This window comes from Acipenser ruthenus, chromosome 5, assembly GCF_902713425.1.
Source record: "Acipenser ruthenus chromosome 5, fAciRut3.2 maternal haplotype, whole genome shotgun sequence".
Taxonomy (NCBI): Eukaryota; Metazoa; Chordata; class Actinopteri; order Acipenseriformes; family Acipenseridae; genus Acipenser; species Acipenser ruthenus.
In genome coordinates, this window is record NC_081193.1 from 51810114 (window position 1) to 51829585 (window position 19472).

The following is a 19472-nucleotide window of genomic DNA, read 5'->3' on the forward strand; positions in this document are numbered from 1 at the left end:
ACTGGAAAGGAGGTGGTGGAAGGCCTCCAATTCCACTAGTTGATATGGAAAGCAGGATTAAGGAGAGTAACCATAATTCTAGCCTCCACAAAAAACAAACAGGCTTTCACTGTTGAGAATGCTTGCATTTCACCAACCCGCTTAGCAGAGGTAATAGCAAGCAGGAAAGCTGTCTTTAAATGACAGAAATTTCAGCTCTACTGAATGTAGGGACTCAGATGGTGGTTTTGTAAGCACTTTCAGCACTACATTAAGTTGCCAGTGAGGGACAAGGTCCTTTCTAGGGGGTCTTAACCTCTGAGCACCCTTCAAAAACTGGAAGTGTGCTCCTGGGGAGACCGAGTCAATTTTAATGTGTCAAGCTGAGATAGCAGCCAGGCAGCCCTTAAGCGCTGAGAGAGATTTCCCTTCATTAAAAAAGTCCTGCAAAAATTGCAGTATATCTGCCATGGAGCAAGTCATGGGGTCCAGTTCACACGACTGACACCATGTCAGGAATAACACAATAATAATAATAATAATAATAATAATAATAATAATAATAATAATAATAATAATAATACTTTATTCTTAATATAGCGCCTCTCACAATAAAAATTGCTGCAAAGCGCTTCACATGAATAAAACATTGACAAATAATAAAAGAATGCAAGAAAAGCAATAAAAAGAAACACATGGAACAGTAAAACAAGGCAGAGAATAAAAGGAACATCATTTTAGCATAAAAACACTACATTATAAAAATGTATTTTTAATCTTGTTTTAAAAGCAGTGACACTTGGTGCTTCCCTTACAGAGCTAGGCAGATCATTCAAGAGTTTTGGGGCCCTATAACCTGTGTTTTTTTTTTTTTTGTTAATTTGTGGGACAGTAAACAACCTGGCATTCTGTGATCTGAGTTGTCTGTACAGATTAACAAACGTCTCCTTTGTATCTCTTGAAAAAATTGCTGCAGAGCCAGATGAACTGCCAGCAGCTCCAAAACATTTATGCAAAGACCCTCTCATGGGGATTCCCACACTCTCTGTTACCACTAAGCCGTTCCAGACAGAGTCCCAACCTAGGCTGGAAGCATCTGTAGTGACCACCTCTCTACTCGAGACACAGTCCAGAGCTGTATCCAAGCAAGATTGGTTGCTTCCACCACGAGAGCGCCTAAATACAGTGACGAGACACTGTAAGTAAGCGGTGGCATTCTAAGACAGGGTGCCAGATCCTGTGGTTGAACCAGACTTGGAGAGGACGCATGTCTCTCGAAGGTCAGTACCCTCACCGCTGCGTTGGGATGACAGATTGGCGATCATGTTTCTGGAATTGAGGCCTACGTCGAGATTGACACGCCCTTTGAGAGGGCATTAACCGGCTTTTCAGCTGGGTCACCGTTGTACACAGGACTGGTCACCTAACCATTGGAGGTGGTTGGTGACCAGTCCCGTATACAACACTGCCTGTGCTGGTGACTCGGCACATATCAGCCAGTCGTCCAGGTAATTGAGCACTCTGATGCCTTTTGGTATCTGAGGGGCCAATATAGCATCCATGCACTTTGAAAAAGTGCGAGGAGCTAGAAAGGCGCCGAACAGCAGTGTGTGGTGCCTTGAAAGGCAAACCGCAAGTGCTTCCTATGGCCAAGTCTTCTAGGGATGTGAAAGTAGGTGTCCTTCAGGTCCACTGTAGTGAACCAGTTGCCTGACCTTACTGACTGCAACAGCTGCCGCATTGTCAGCATCTTGAACCTTCGTACTCTCAAATTCAGATTGAGCTGTCTGAGGTTGAGGATTGGCCGCCATCCCGTTTAGGCACCAAGAAGTACCTGGAGTAAAACCCTTCTCTCTCGCGGAGAGGGTGAACAACCAAAATTGCCTGTTTCTGCAGTAGGGCCGACACCTCCTGAGACACTAATGCAGAGAGTAACCGGCCCTGATGGTGGTATTCACCCAGGTGTCTGTGGTGCATGATGGCAAATAATCCAGGTGGAGGGGGGGGGGGAGGCTCGCAGCAGCTCCATCAAAAGGTACTTCTGCTGGTTCATAGCTTCAAAAAGCTGTTCCATTTGCCCACAACCTGGTATCAGAATGCCTGCTATGGCGGCTCCTGTTCCTCTTCCTTGGTGGAGGAGAGGGGGAGCCAGATGATGAAGAGGAGGATTTAGAGAGGCATGGACTCTTAGTCCTGCTCCTACCCCTAGAGGATTGTTTCCTAGCTCCTGGTGTAACAGGGAGTGGGGACTCTGTTGACTGCATTGCAGGGGACTAATGGGGCGAGTCATGCTGTGCCGGTGTCAGAGATGCAGATCAGTCCCTGGAACAGTGAGCCAGCCTGCTTTCCAGTGTCCTCTTAGAAAAATTAGCACAAACCACGCAAGAGCTGCGGTCTGTAACTGCCCCTTCTTTATGCACCTGTCGTGCTTATCCTCTGCTGTAATGTTTCTCTTGCAACCAGCACAAAGGTGAAACCCAGGCATGGTGCAAGGTTGAAAAAACAGTTCAGCCGTGCAATGTACACACAAGAACAGACAGTAAGCGGACTGGTGCTGAAAACTGTTGTGTAGACAGAGTACACAAAAAATGGTGCACTGGTAACAGTCTTGGTGTCAAACCAGACCAAACCGGTCACTGGTACTGATTCTTTCATAAAAATATGAATTATTTAAAAATATGACATGAGAGAAAAAAGTGAATTAATCAACTTATCTCTGTAGTTATAACTTAAAGTCAGAGCTCACTCCTTCCTCAGGCAAAGGCTGAAAGAGAAAATGGCGCTGAGCCTTATGCATCACTCGTATTTATCGCCTACGGGCGGAGACGACGCTCAGCCAATTGTACCGCCACCCCCTGGGAACTCCTGTCAACAGTGAGCAAAGGAATAGCCTGGACTCGAACCGGCAACGTCCAGGATATAGGGCGCATCCTACACTCCACGCGGAGTGCCTTTACCAGATGCGCCACTTGGGAGCCCATCTTAACACTTTTGAGCAGCAGTCAAAATGCTTACATCACAAATGTGACTACAGTCTTTGTGGATCAATTTTCAGTGTGTTACAGCAGGTAAATGTGAGCCTACCTCATGTCAATAACTTGGCTCACAACTACACTGGGCTGAGAGGCCTTCCCTTCTGCCAAGTCATAGAGGAAGAGTTTGAAGTCACACACTACAGTGATGGCCCTCTGCCAGCCTTTCTTCACCCCGGCAGGTTTAGGCACCTAAGGAAACATAGCAGAAGCAGCATTTTAAACTAGCACAACAATCTGAACTTGCACTTTTTTATTGCCAGGGATACATTTTCTAAAGACAGAAGCATAGAAAACATTAGACCTTATTCAGAAGTCATAAACCCATATTAAAGATTAACAGCAACAGGCTAGAAAAGTTGAATGAATATCACACTGTATTTTACTCATATAAAAGGTTTCATGAGACATCTGCCTTGCCCAGTGTAAAGGTTGAGTTTGTATTTCTTGCCATACCCTGACATGCCCCTCGTAGGCTGTCCCAATACCCTTCTGTGGATCTATTCCCAGTGGTCCCTTTGTTTGGTCAGGTGGAATTGGGCAAACAGCTGGAGCCTTATCTGCACATGTCACGTGACACGAGAATCCACAAACTAATTATACAAAAATAGAAGAAAAAAAAAAAAAAAGTTTAGAATCAAACTTAAATGGCAACATAAAAAAGAACAGCAATATCTTGCCATTGACAATAAAGGTAAACACATATAATACATACACCAAAAATATTACATCATCAGTATTTAAAGATGGTAGTTAAAGGCACGGCTATTAAAAGCACAAAACTGACAGAACATGTACCCTTAATTTATTGCCCTGACCTTGTAGTCTGTGCAGGCTACTCTTGTAAATAAGACAATTCATCGCTATGAGCTTTTCCAGGTTAATTTTTTTGGCACAAAGCAAAGACTGTTGGTATCACTCAGATAATGATTTAATAAAACACAAATATAACAATTCAATCTGTCTGCTCCTATCACTGACATTCCTTTTAACAGAGCTATCGAAATACAATAGTTTAAAACAGTGCCCTAATACGCTTTGTGTTCCAGGACGAGATGGACTGTCAGTTTTGGAATCAAACACTTTCAGCAACAGCATCAACTCTCCTCACCTTCACAGGTACAGCCCTGACGTATCAATCCGACCATGAGAGACGTGCACTGGTTGCATTTTGTGGGAGTATTGAAGGATTTCACTACGAACTGATGTGCTTTGGGCTGGGAAGCAAAGAAATATAATCACAATCAGACTATTTCACTTTTATTTAATACAAAAATTAGAAACAACATGTAGTACACAGGAAATCAACAGTCAGTAGTTTTTGTATTTTTATAAAATCAGGTCAGAAATTACCTTGGGCGTCGAAAGGCCTGATCCACTATATGCTGACCTCATTGTTGGTGTTTGCATAGTACGAGGTGGGTGATCCATTACCTAAAACAATTAGAGGCAAGAAGTTATGAAACAGCAGCTGATGCACATAAGGCACCCAAAGCGTACAACACAACCCTTTTGATAACTAAAGCACACACCATTAAAAAGACAGACCTAACTGAGAATAAATCTGCTGAAGATTCTGAAATGTCTTCAAGCAAACCTCAATAATAAACATACAGAAAGGCTAGTGTACCAGTGCATGTGATAATTAAATTTTGGATCATTTAATGGCGGCCTGCATATTGTGTATAATGTTCCAGGTCACTGTTTGATTGAATGATTTGGTGTGATTACGGAAATTAAGTAATATGACAAGGGCACCAATGCATGTGATTCTTGAAGTTTAGGTAATTTAATATATTATTAGCTGCCTGTATATTTCGTATAATACTCCAAGTTGCTGGTTAGTTGAATGGTTTGGTTTGCTCTCAAGGGAATTAAGTCATATTTCAGTAAACTGTTGAAAATATTTTTAAAAGTCCCACCTCAATTGGTTCCATGTCGCTTGCAGTTGAGGGGGACCGGGATCTGGAATGAATTAGGGATTTGGCCTCTTCATCTCGTGATGGCGTATTGGACAAGTTAAAGTTCTCAATGGAATCAATCTAGAGAGTTAAGAGAGGGTGTCACAAAAGGACAGGCAATAGCATTCCTATCATCTAAAGAACGTGTTTAGGGAAAAGGTTATTTGCACAAGCATCATCTGAATTATTATTATTATATTTTTTTAAAGCAGCCACTGTTAATTTCAAAATGCATGTTAATAAGGTGAAAAGCACTGCATCTAAAATGTTAACTGTGTTTTATGTTTAACTATTTTAGTAGATTAAGACATGTAATCTATTAAACTGACAAAAACACTAAATATTTTGCTGTTCAACTACTAGCCTAATTGAAACTGCACTCAATAGACCTCAATAACCTTTAACTAAACATAATTAATGGTGATGTCCTTGTATATATCTCAAAAAGTTTTTCCAATCATTCCCAATGGTAACATCAATAGGAGCAGTCGAGAATAAACAAAAGTGTTGAACACAAGATGTTTTACATGGCAAGTTTTAGTAGAACTAAAATAGTAGCAATTTATACAAATGTTTTTCATGAGAAGTCTTAATCAATGCCAATAAGCCTTATGTCAACATTCACTTTGACATGACTGTCTAATTGTTAGCACCGTTAAAGGGTACATCAGCACAACATGAAAAATAAAACAAACTATCCCACCTTGCTGTTCTGAATGTATTTGGTCATTGTATAATAATCATTCTTCTAGAGCATCTGTGCTGAGCCAAAAAAACTTGACTTCCATGTGTACTGTCAGATGTACTGGCGCATGCCCAATGAAGCATTGTGTAAGCCATATTACCTCTGCGTGGAAACACACTAGTCTGTGTGACAAACATGGTCCATCTAATTTTCTATAAGGAAGGACCTTGTACCTGCTTTTGTTTTGTGTAGTAGATATCTTTCACACTGTACATGTTTCCTTCGCATGTTGTATTTTGATGTATTATTATGATTAATGTTGCACTCAATAATAATAATAATAATAATAATAATAATAATAATAAACCCCGTCTGTGCTGTGTAAGTGGTTAAAGGGAAAAGAAAACCAAGACAGAGTTGTTCTCATTTCCAACTAATGAAGGGACCTACCCACAATTATAGCAGCACTGTGTTATTTTAATATATGTCACCAAAGTCTTAGATATAGCTCCAGCTGATTCTGAATGTTTGCAGAATGGACACGTATCAAATAAACTAGCAAATGAGATTCAGAAACAATATATCTCCTTTCGGAATGAGGTCTTTGAGGATGATCAGACCTAAAAAAATAAACATTCATATTTGGTTTTTATTTGCATTTCCTGACACAACATATGCATAATCGTCTACACACCACTGAGTGGGAAAGTCGAATTTGGCCACAAACTCCATCTCCCTATCAGTTTCTGAACAATCTTGTCTGGTATTATTTTGGACATTCCCTGTGTACAGTCACGCTGTGTTGCTGACAGCTGTTTAAACTGTTAATAACACAACTTTGATATTTAACAACGAAAGCGCACATGATGCATAATTTACTATATGGTATGAGGTTCCATTATAATAACGTTTGTGGTTCCAGTATGTTTTTCTTTTCGTTTGTATATTTTTGCTTGCCTTGTAACTGTCTGTTTTTGTTATTTCTGTATACCGCAAGGTGTCCGATAACACAAACACCCAAACAGACACAGTTACAATGGCAAGCAAAACTCAAACGGAAAGAAAAACAAACTGTTCCACTGCCATATCGAAGTTGTGTTATTAACAATTTCAATTCAAATTTTCCTCAGCAACACAGTGTGACTGAACACAGGGAAGGTCTGAAATAATGCCAGACAATATTTCAACATCAGAAACTGATAAGGAGATGGAATTTGTGGCCGAATTCAACTTTCCCACTCAACGGTGTGTAGATGATTGTGCATGTGTTGTGTCAGGAAATACAAATGAAAACCAAATAAGAAGGATGAAAAAATGCAATATACCTGTATATATATATATTTTTTTTTAGGTCTGTTCATCCTCAAAGACCTCATTCCGAAAGGAGATATATTGTTTCTGATTCTCATTTGCTAGTTTATTTGATACGTGTCCATTCTGCAAACATTCCAAATCAGCTGGAGCTATATCTAAGACTTTGGTGACATATATTAAAATAACACAGTGCTGCTATAATTGTGGGTAGGTCCCTTCATTAGTTGGAAATGAGAACAACTCTGTCTTGGTTTTCTTTTCCCTTTAACCACTTACACAGCAGACAGGGTTTATTATTATTATTATTATTATTATTATTATTATTATTATTATTATTATTATTATTATTATTGAGTGCAACATTAATCATAATAATACATCAAAATACAACATGCGAAGGAAACATGCGTTTCCACATGGAGGTAATAGAGCTCCTATAATGCTTCATTGGGCATGCGCTGGTACGTTTCAGAGCACATGTGAGGGTACATGCGGAAGTCATGTTTTTTGGCTCAGAAGAGAGATGCTTGAGAACAGTGATTTTGGACACAGCAGCGTGGCATTATGCAGATGTTTGGGCGCATACGGATTATTATACAATGACCAAATACATTTGGAAGAGCAAGGTGGGATAGTTTATGTTTTATTTTTCAAGTAGTGCTGATGTACCCTTTAAGTTTCCTTTTACTACTAAAATGTATCTTATGCATATACAAAATATTAAATAGTGCAGCCTCATTTGTAAGGAAGATATTTTACATGTCACACAAACTTCTTAACAAGCCACTAATGCAAAAAACAAGCATTGGCAACTACAAACCTATTTTTAGAATCCAAGTGAACACACAATATGTTGTTATATTAGTGCAGCATGAACAGAGTATTGGATTTGCTGAAACTGTAGAGATTATTTGACTATTAATATTATCCATTATACTTTAGAATTAGGAGAAATCCACAGTTTGATAAAAGTGCTGTTCTGAAATCGTCTTCATTTTTTCAGTGCCAGATTACTGATTGCAGAGTTTGTGAATCCAAACTTTGTGTGATTAATAACTAGATTGTTATGTACTTTTTAAAAAAAAATATTGATAAAGGCATTTTCCTGGTTCTTCAGCATCCAACAGGACTTTTGTACCAACCTAAAAGTATTACTGTACAGCAAACTTCACAGCCACACCATGTAAAGCAGATAGCAACAGCAGGAAGAGCAATTTAGTTTTATTTCTCATAATAATTAGCAAACTTGCAGTCCTATTATAAATATGAAACAAGGTCTGTCTTTGTTACTTGTTGTACAAGTCAAATGACAAACACACATTTGATGCCACTGCAATATTCTACATGGTACAGATGAGAGCAGGAAATCCAGCTGTTTTATACCATATACATGCGCAACTACTGAACAAGCAACAATCTGGAAAGACAGTGGATGGGGAAAACAAGAGGCACAGATGAGACAAGCAGGAAAGAAACGAAACAAATACCAGAAGAAAAGAAATAAAGGTACACAAAACAAAACAGCCTCTTACACGTCTGCCTTTGCTAGCTGGGATACAGGCAGGAGAACGCTTCAACAAAGAGAAAGAGAGGAGGGAAACATGTTAAAAACAAAACAGAAAACCTGAAAAAGGAACACGATTTTACAACAGAAATAAATACATCTAAAATGTGTATGGTTGTAATAAACTGAATACATACACAAACAGCGGGGTGCATCTGTTTGTAACTACTGTAGGTGAGTGGGGGTTAGGAAAGGGGACAGGGTGTGGGTTTGTTTCAATTTATTTTTCCTAAGAATTGTACTTTTCAGTCTCCTGGTAGATATTGCTTTCATTAGGAGGCTGTCATGTAATGATGGCTATTTTATTTTGTCAATTAAATAAATACACTACGTAAAAGGGTAAAAACAATGCTGTGCACTAGTCAACAACTTTTTCACAATTATCATTTTGCTAGATAGTTTAGTTTTCCAGCATATAACTTAACTTTGACTCTGAGTAAACCCATTTACAGTATCCCCTCCAACACAACGTTGATAATATTCCTTTGCATCAGCATCTGGACACTGTCCAAGCCTGTGCTTATAGGGTGATACTCAATGTTATCTACATTTCAATCTATTACCTGTTTCAGACATTTTTAGAATAGTCAATTTTATTAAATTGGAGAAACAGAAGAAGGATTTAATCTTTTTACAACATTGTGTACTGTTTTGAGAATACACATACAATATCCTTAACTGATCAGCATTTTAAAGCAAATGCTGCATAAGTCAAACCTCAACTGAATGAAACGTACTTGGTAATAAATATTTCATTAAGTCCCTTCACAAAAGGGTCTGCTGAGAAATTAGAGCATATAGAGCTAACAACTGCCATAGATGCTGTCTATTCAAGCTATTCTGTAAAACAGTCCAAAGGCACATTCAGGAGCATTGAGTAGTCTTGACAAAAGGCTCTATAATTAGACCTTTTTGTAAAATAAAAATCTGTGATTGCAGAGGGGAAAACTGACTTGTCACCTATGCTTTGAAACTGTATAATTACAGTTGAGAGTTTAATATATTATTTTATTTAATGCATTCTTCAAATTAAAGTCATCACTGCAAGTACCAATAATACTGCTCTGATGTGTTTGATAACTTGACATTGGAAAGGTGTTCTATACCTTTAGAAACTCAATGTCTTGCACCTATGAATCGTTTCTGCATCCACATTCTTTAGTAAAATTGACCACATTGACAGGGGAATATTCAAGCCAATGCTTTTGTCCTGCTTAGCAGTGATTTAAACACCAATTAAACTTACATCATCCCAAAACTCAATTAAAGAAGATAATGAGGAGTAAAAAGAGTCTTGTTTGACTGACAAAAGCAGAGAAGACAAAACAAAATTAAGAAACCATAAACCTGAAAGCAGACATTGAGCCCACAGGTGAGCATACTAATGAAAGAGACACTCAAGTCAAATGGAGAAAAGAAAGCACAAACAAATTGTTAAAGCAAATATTACATTTTCTTGTGCCTTATTTTAAAAGGAAACAGATAAACATCACCATAAGCTGTGACATTTTATTTAATTTTGGTTTGTGTCATACTTTAATTCATCTAATAAATACAACCTCAGAAATAGGTTTTAGATACTGGGATTATTTATTAAATGTCAGACAGTAGCTTCTAATTTGTCCCTCTATCATTTTGTCCCTCTATCATTATTTTCAGATTTCCTCTTTTCTTAGGTCAAAGATCAATTATGTATGTATATTTAGTTTTTATGATGTAAGAAAAATCACAAAATGATAAGTATATGGAGGACATCAAACCTGATACTGTGAATTTGAACGTGAATGCTTTGGTGTTTGAATACTTACATCAAATTGATCCAGAGCAGAGGTAGGCGCATTCAAAAATGCCAAGAAAGAATTCTGTGAGTCTTGGTGCTTTACACCTAAAAAAACAGCAGCAATTTTGAAAGGATAAAATACTTTGTTCTAGTTGTGATGGAGGACCTTTCTGCTTTAACTGGGGTAGACCCTGTGATAAACATTCAATAGGTCTGATTTATACCAGTTTCTAAAGAGACAGTAGTCCACCTCCTTTCTGAATCCAATAAAAGGCTATATTTTTTTAGTACACACCTAGTATTAACAGTATTGGTAAATATACAAGTATATATTGTATGACAACAGTAATACTAAATAGTCAGAAATGCATTTTCCAAACTAACAAAAAACTAAACTCTAATCCTTTAGTTGTGTAACTATTCACAACAAATTGACCTCTTGCAACTAAAAGTTGTTGATTTTAAGTCAATTAGATACTACAGAAAATAACATCCATAAAGACCTGAATCAGACCAGTGCTATGTAAACCTGCTTGTAAATTTACTAAGCTGAGAACAAAATACCTCAAATCTTCCACCTGAAAGGTGCAACAAGTTAGTAATCTAAGCAGTCTAAACAGTCTGTCAATTACAAATTGAGACAGTAAGGCCAAAGAAAACTTTTTTTTTGTTGCAACCGTTCAAACAATTACTGCAGAATTCACAAAGTTGCTCAGAAACATGCATCTGCTAAATGTCACTTAACTATATCACCACTCATTTTTAATTAACACTATTTAAAATGGACATCCTACGCATACCTATTCATTCACAACCACATCAGTCAAAGGCACCTTCAGAACACAGAGGTCTAGCACAGGGAGTTTGGGACTGAAGGAAAGTACTCTTAATAAGTAACCCAATACACATTATATGCATCTCTTCTCAATTCATACCCTTTTCCAATCTAAGTTCCTCTGTTTCCTTCTTCAGTTTTTCAATTTCTGACAAAAGGTCCACATTCTTCTTCTCTGACTCTTGCAGTTTGCTTGAAATATAATGAAACAAAAAAGTGGAATTACAAACACACATTTATTTATGACACATTATGTTAAACCAGAAGACATCAAGTTCTCCTAGCACTAAAGTAGCATAAGGCTCCCTTTGAGTTCTGTTTTAAACTCTATAATGGTGGCTTTGAATAGGGCATCACATTCAAAACTTATTTGTATTTCAACAAAATATTATACTTTCAAAAAATCAACTTGTTACAATATAGTCAAGGAAACCCATTGAGTATGACATCACAAACTGCATATTGAGAAAATACAAGCTCATACTATCGCCATGTAAAGGCAGTGCCAAGCAATGGTCAAGGAAATGGGCATAAAAAAGAAAACTGTTCTGACATAAATGGTTACTCCACTGTAACTTATTTATTAAATCTTACAAAGAAAGAAAATGTTAAAGTTCCAATATAGTTTGAAAGTGAAACCTGTTAAGAATGACCCACAAATGCGCGCTCATGCAATATCCTTTTATCAAACACAATTTGCAAATAAATCTGTATCTGTTTTATACTCCTAAACATAATTTAACAAAAGTACTTTTTTTTTTTTTTTTTTTAAAGAATAAAGGCTGCTGGCACAAACTGATAAGGGGAAAGGAGAAGTATTGTACTTTTTTTTTTTCAAATACCATGAAGCTATTTCATATAAAAGAAACAAAGTTAAAACACCCCAAAAAAAAAAAAAAAAAAAAATGTCCAAAATTTACAAAATAAATTCTCCAAAGCAGTTAACGTTCTTGTTTACTATTCAAATGACAACGTTTTAATCAGCCTATCAGTGCGTCTTTACTGCTTTTATGTGACCTGTACTGTGCAGGAGGGGGCGGGACAAAGTTGGTGCTGCATTGTTTTCATTTAGGTTGCTAAAATCTAGTTGTTTTCAGCATTGGAGATAAAATAGTAGAAATGGACGACAAAGAAAGCAAACGATAGGTTGCGGATGCAACCCCGGTTCCCTGAAAGAGAAAATAACCATCAAGGTATGGGATATTGCCGTCAGGCAGTAGCGATTGGCTGAGCTTTTATAGCAAAGCTGCCGATAGGCCTCTGCGCGAGCTGCCACGTAAGCCCGCCCCCTTGGGAGCTTACTATACACAGCGCGCAGAGACTCACTTCCTCTTTTGCTCTTCAGGCCGTGAAGGCTTCTGAAGCGACCACGCGGCTTGATGGTTATTTTCTCTTTCAGGGAACCGGGGTTGCATCCGCAACCTATCGTTCCCTTTCAAGTCGAAAATAACCATCAAGGTATGGGAACAGTGTACCCAAGCCGTCGCGAGGGAGGATTCTCGGCAGTAGGACAGACTTACGTCATAACGCAACTGCGTAGGCAGTACATCTAGGCATATGCGGAGCTGCGCCTCAGCGTCTATGCTCGTAATGACACCTGTCTTAAAGGTGGAACAGTCAACACCCTGCTATCAACCACTCTATACGTCCGCATCCTGAGGCGTCATAGAGTGCAAAACAGATGCTCCAAAAAGTGGAGCAGAGGAATCCAGTACATTTAACCTGTAAAACCTCATGAAAGTATGCGGCGTAGCCCAACTGGCTGCCGCGCAAATATCAGACACCGGCACCCCTCGAAAGAGGGCCCAGGATGTCGCCATACCCCTGGTAGAATGCGCCTTCAACTGCCCTGGTGGTGGAAGGCCTGCAGATTCATACGCTAATCTAATAGCATCCACTATCCAGTGGGAAAGGCGCTGTTTAGACAGCGGCTGACCCAAAGATCTAGAACCATGGCATATGAACAACTGTTCTGTCTGCCTCACAGTCCTTGTACGGTCAATATAACACCTCAATGCCCTCACGGGGCAGAGCATGTGTAACCGCTCTTCCTCTGGGGAAGAAAAAGGAGGAGGATGGAACGCCATCAACTCGACTGACTGGTTCATGTGGAACGGGGATATAACCTTTGGTAAAAAGGCCGGATTAGGGCGCATGGAGACCTTAGAACCGTCTCCTGCAAAACGAGTACAAGAAGGATGCACTGAAAGTGCATGTAACTCGCTCACGCGTTTTGCTGATACCACAGCCAGCAAAAATGCAGTCTTAATAGATATGAGCTTCATATCCACGCTGTGGAGAGGCTCAAACGGTGCCTTGGTAAGGGCTTCTAGCACCACATCAAGGCTCCACGACGGTAAACTGGTCGTTCTTGGAGGCCGCAAGCGTCTTGCGCCTTTCAGAAACTGAGATGCCAAAAAATGGCAACCAGGTGATAAACCGTCAATGCGTACATGACAAGCCGAAATGGCGGCTAAATACACTTTAAGTGTAGAAGGAGATTTCCCTTCATCCAGCAGTTTCTGCAGAAACTGCAATATTACTGCCATAGGACAGGAGACTGGGTCATGGCTCTCAGCCAGACACCAACTCTGAAACAACTGCCACTTATACGCATACTCTCGCACTCTGGATGGTCGATATAACTGCAGTCGAAAGCCCTAAGGCTGACAGGCGCTCCCGCTCAGGGCCGGTTAAAGGCCGAAGCCCACAACTGCATGAGTTTGGGGTTCGGATGCCAAAGCTCTCCTTGAGCTTGGGACAACAAGTCCGCTCGCAGAGGGAGCTCCCTCGGGCGACCGTGCAGTAATTGCACTAGACTCGGGAACCATATTCTCCGAGGCCACCGAGGAGCGATCAGAATCACTGTCGCTCGCTCTACCCTGACCTTCTCCAAGAAGGCGGGGAGCATCGGAATCGGTGGAAAGGCATACAGGAGCCCTGGCGGCCATTCGTGAGCCAGTGCATCCACCCCCAGGGGGCTGTCGAGGTCCTTCACCGAGAACCATAGGGGACAGTGCGTGGTCTCTCGCGAAGCGAAGAGATCGACCTGCGCTGTGCCGAACCATTCCCAGATGCGCTCCACCACTTGAGGGTGGAGACGCCATTCGCCCGCAAGAGGACCTCCTCTGGACAGGAGATCCGCTGCGTAATTGACTCTGCCCGGCAGATGAACTGCACGCAGAGAGGCTAAACGCGGTTGAGCCCAGAGCAACAGCCGCGTTACCATCTGGTGAAGACTGGGGGACCGCAATCCGCCCTGGCGATTGATATACGCCACTACTGTGGTGTTGTCTGACCGCACTAACACGTGCTTGTCTAGAAGCACTGGCAAGAAGTGCCGGAGGGCGAGGTCCACCACTCTGAGCTCCAGAGCGTTGATGTGGACTGACCTCCAGGGTCCTGACCACACTCCACGGGTCCCTGTCCCGTTCCAGACTGCTCCCCAACCGTGGTTGGAAGCGTCGGTCGTGAAGCGTCGGTCGTCGCCTTCTGAAAATGGGACCCAAGCGTACGCCTTGGCGGAGGTTTGACGGAACTCTCCACCAGCGTAGCGCTTCCCAGCAGGCTTGGGATACCCTTAGCCTGCGGTGTTTGTCTCTCCGCGGATGCAACGCGAAGGCATTGAACCAGGCCTGCAGAGGTCTCTGGTGTAGTAAGCCCAAAGGAAGGGCTTGTGAGGCGGCTGCCATCAACCCCAGCATGCGCTGACACAGCTCCATGCTGACTGTTTGTCTCAACCTGAATAGGGCAAGACACCGCTCTATTGAGGCAACTCTTTGTGTCGACAGGGTCGCTTCCATGGACACTGAGTCCAGATGTAGACCCAAGAATTCGGTCTGTTGGCTCGGCACTAGGCGGCTCTTTTCTGAATTGATCTTCAGACCTAGCCGCCGAAGATGGTCTGTAACCATCACTGTGTGCTGTGCCACCTGCTCCTTCGACTGCGCGCAGACGAGCCAGTCGTCCAGATAATTCAGCAGTCGGACACCTTGAGCCCGCAAGGGAGCTAGAATGGCATCCATACATTTCGAAAAGGTTCGAGGAGCTAGTGACAGGCCGAATGGAAGGACACAAAACTCGTATACCCTGCTCTGGAATGCGAAACGCAGATACTTCCTGTGACCCGGGCAGATGGGAACGTGAAAGTACGCATCTGTCAGGTCCACGGTGGTGAACCAGTCGCCGTGTCGGACTGACTGGATGATGTGCCTGTGCGTAAGCATCCTGAACGATAACACCCGCAGGTATTTGTTCAGTACTCGCAGATCTAAAATAGGACGGAGCCCGCCGTCCTTCTTGGGCACCAGGAAGTATTTGGAATAGAACCCCTGGTCGATCAGAGCAGGGTCTACTTGTTGAATGGCACGCTTGCTGAGCAATGCTTGTATTTCCACATTCAGAGCTGAGGACTGAACCGAGTCCTTCACTGCAGTCACGACCACTCCCCGAAAGGGGGGAGGTTTTAACTGGAACTGAAGGGTGTACCCGGTGGATATAGTCTTGTGCACCCAGATGTCGTTGGTGCATTGTTGCCAGAACTGGAGCTGGGAGACAGTGTAGGGGAGGGTTAACAGCTGCCTGGTGTTTTCAGGGCTGTTTGGGCTGGGCTCGTTCGCGAGGGGCCTGGCCAGAGCCCCGAGGGCGTGGCTTGGCACCACCTCTAGGGTGCCACCCTCCGCGCTGCGGTCTTGAAAAAGGAGGTTGACCGCGCGCTGCTGTGCTTGAGGGAGAGGTCTTAGTACCCCCTGGCCGTGGCTGGTGCTGCGGTGGTGCCCTGCGCCACTGATGTTCCTGAGGCCGCTTCGGCTGGAACGACGGTTTTGGCCACATTTTCGCCATTTGCTGTGACGCCTCCCGCGCCTTGGCGGAGCGTTGCAGCATCTCCTCCACCGCTGGACCAAATGTGTGTCCCGGTGTAATTGGGGCATCCAGCAACGGGGCCTTATCAGGTTCCTGCACTCTCGCCTGCGAGAGCCAGAGCTGCCTTCTGGCCACCACCAGAGACGCGATGCTCCTGCCCTGAGCCCGCGCGTTGAGCTGGGCCAGCTTCACCAGCAGTTGATTGACGGTCCCCAACTCGCTTCTGAGGGCCGCCGAAGGGCACTCAGGCAGGTCTTTGATTAGTGCCGCTTGGTAGACCGTCAGCAAGCTGGCCACATTAGAGAGCTTGACCGCCTCTGTGGCCGCAGCGTACCCCTTCTTGAGGTGTACCTCAGTGGTCCTGCACTGCTTATTGGGGCATGCAGGATCTTTCGTCAGCCCCGATAATGTTGGCGTCTTCACCAACGCGGCGAACGCAGCGTCCACAGGTGGGAAGGACGCCAACCCAGCCTCACTTGCCCCTTGCATGTTAAAGGCCGAGGCCTTGCGAGAAGTCGCCGGGGCAGAGGCCGGAGCCCCCCAGGTGGACTGTACCTCCTTAATAAAGTCTGGGAATGCCGGAAGCATCCTGGACTGACTGGACTGGGCTGAAGGCGACTCAAACAGGGAGCGCCGAGGTGGTTCCGCCATCGGCCACTCGACGCCCAAGTGGCGGGTTGCTCTGTCCACCACAGACCACGTAGGGTCACTGGTGTCCAGCACGTGGAGCTCGTCCTCAGAGTGCTGGGAGGCTACCTCAGCCTCTGTACTGTCCCCCTCTAGGATGTCAGATGCGTCTCTAGACAGCGCATCGATATCCCACTCCCCTTGAGACTGCACTGGAGGAGCGACGACCGGTGCAGGTTGTGGAGGGGCCACTGGCTGACTAGCAATGGGCCCAGTCGGTTGTCCTGGGACTGGAGGCACCACATTTGCTAGGGACATGAGGATGGACTGCTGCCCCATCATAACCTCCATGAATTGAGACATTTTGGAGGTTAGCTCTGCCACCCCCGACCTGTCTCTGTATCGCCTGTCCCGACGAGGGGAACGAGAGCGTGCTCTCCGTCGAGGCGATCTGGAGTGCGACCTAGACTCCCGACGGGGGCGTACCCTACGAGGGGAGGGGCTGCGCTCCCGAGCGCGTCTGGTGGGGGACCTCTGACCAGCCGTTAGCTGGGAGGACGGGCTCCTGGAGAGCTGCAGCCGCCCTGGCGGCGTCGCCGTAGATGACGGCGGGGCAGAAATGGTGTGGGACGATCCAGTGGAAGGAGAGCGCCCACCCACTGCTTTCTTCGCCCTTTGGCGGAGGGTGCGTGTCTGGAAACCAGCACAAAGATGGCAAAAAGCCCTATCCGCCAACGCGGATGCGGCGTGCTCTGGCCCCAGACACGCCACACAGTCCTCATGGGGATCGCTCGCTGGCAATTTTGCCTGGCAGGTGACGCAACGGTGGAACCCGGACATGGTTGCCGAAGCGTGGACGTGCACTGATGGTAAAGGCGTCGATGCGCCAAGCGTCGAGCGCCGAAGCGTCGAGCGTTGAGGTGCGTGCACCGAGCGTCAAGGCGTCGAAGCGCCGAGCGTCGAGGTGCGTGCACCGAGCGAGCGCCGAAGTGCGTGCACCGAGCGTCGAGGTGCGTGCACCGAGCGTCGAGGTGCGTGCACCGAGCGTCAAGGCGTCGAAGCGCCGAGCGTCGAGGTGCGTGCACTGAGCGTCGAGCGTCGAGGTGCGTGCACCGAGCGTCGAGGTGCGTGCACCGAGCGTCGAGGTGCGTGCACCGAGCGTCGACGCGTCGAAGCGGCGAGGTGCGTGCACCGAGCGTCAAGGCGTCGATGCGCCGAGCGCCGAAGCGTCGAGCGTCGAGGTGCGTGCACCGAGCGTCGAGGCGCCGACGCGCCGAGCGTCGAGGTGCGTGCACCGAGCGTCGAAGCGTCGAGGTGCGTGCACCGAGCGTCGAGGCGTCGACGCGCCGAGCGCCGAAGCGTCGAGGTGCGTGCACCAAGTGGCAAAGTGCCGACACCAAGCGCCTAAGCGCAGCACGCCGGAGCGTGAGTACCGAGCGTAGAACGCTAGCACAGACGCCTAAGCGTCAGCTGACCCGCAGAGCGGAGACGCTATGTGCTGGTACAGTGTCTGATGCTGTGCACTACTTACCTGCTGGTGCTGGGGATTGCGGCTTAGTGGTCGTCTTCCTCTGTGTAGTGAATGGGATTTTTTTTTTTTTTTTTTTTTTTTTTGCTGCAGCAGTACTGCTGGTGGTGATTAAGTGACTGGGACACAGTATATGTGGGCACAGTACAACTACCACGCGGTTTTTTTTTTGTTTTTTTTTTACCGCAGGCAGTACGTGGGAGACAGCAGAGCAGGCTCCACACACACGCGGTCTAGCCAAGGCAAGACCGGGGCTGCAGACACGCGCGCGGCCAAGGCCAACGCAACGTGCGTCACAAATATATAAAAATACACACAGAAAAATATATATTTTAATACAACCCAAAACACAACACAATAATCAAAATTAATTAATAAAGGAAAGACGGGAGACCACGAGACAACGCGATGCAAGCAAAGCGTGAAGGAAATATATAAAATATATAAAAAATATACACAATATATAAAATCCTTAAATAATAATAACGACTCCGAAGAGTGTAACTGAAATAAACTCCGAGAAGGGGCAAAAACCAGCTTCTCAAGCTTTAAGCTTATTGAGTACAATCAGCTACGGGCTCTAATACCTACCGCTACCAATGCTGAAGACAAAAGAGGAAGTGAGTCTCTGCGCGCTGTGTATAGTAAGCTCCCAAGGGGGCGGGCTTACGTGGCAGCTCGCGCAGAGGCCTATCGGCAGCTTTGCTATAAAAGCTCAGCCAATCGCTACTGCCTGACGGCAATATCCCATACCTTGATGGTTATTTTCGACTTGAAAGGGAACTATATTTCAGCTGATGATCGTTTCAAGATATTTCCCAAATAAACTACATGCAGACTGAGGTAATTGTTTTCCATATCTTAATGTGTATTTGGAGAAAATACGATCGATCGCTATTTAGCTTCAGAATCACACATTAAATAAAAGGCTACTACAGAGGCTGCTGAACAGAATGTAAAATAAACAGCTTTCAGAAACCAAACTGGAAAGTCAGCCCAGACAAGAAGTATTCCTGTCTGCAAGTTAAATCAGTACTAAAACGATCCAGCACAGCCACCTCGCTTCAACCTGCTGTTAGTTGGAATTTTCGACCCGAATAGCCACGTCTTCTTTGTTTTGACTCGGTACTAATAAAATCAATTATTGGATGGGACAAATAATATGACAACGAATGTGCTGCATACATTGACTTCATTAAAGTATGCCAGATGCCCTTGTGTAACCGAGTTTTTGGGCTGTTTCTAATCGATTTCCACATCTGTATAACTTGGCAAAGCTTTGCCTTAACTTCCAACCAATTCAG

The 19472-nt window shown here is 44.1% G+C and overlaps 1 protein-coding gene across 4 annotated transcripts in view; it reads right to left on the reverse strand.

The window, feature by feature from the left end:
- Nucleotides 1-19472, reverse strand: part of LOC117403027 (serine/threonine-protein kinase MRCK alpha-like) — a 228762-nt gene that overhangs the window by 19799 nt on the left and 189491 nt on the right. For 3 of the 4 annotated variants that reach the window (XM_059024320.1, XM_034004851.3, XM_059024321.1), the window contains 8 exons: nucleotides 11251-11342; nucleotides 10344-10420; nucleotides 8504-8542; nucleotides 4934-5053; nucleotides 4365-4445; nucleotides 4123-4228; nucleotides 3468-3604; nucleotides 3064-3203 (listed from right to left, as the gene is read on the reverse strand). In XM_059024320.1, coding sequence (XP_058880303.1) covers nucleotides 3064-3203; nucleotides 3468-3604; nucleotides 4123-4228; nucleotides 4365-4445; nucleotides 4934-5053; nucleotides 8504-8542; nucleotides 10344-10420; nucleotides 11251-11342 — 792 coding nt within the window. The remainder of the gene's footprint in view (nucleotides 1-3063; nucleotides 3204-3467; nucleotides 3605-4122; nucleotides 4229-4364; nucleotides 4446-4933; nucleotides 5054-8503; nucleotides 8543-10343; nucleotides 10421-11250; nucleotides 11343-19472) is intronic. The other variant, XM_059024319.1, reaches the window with a different exon arrangement.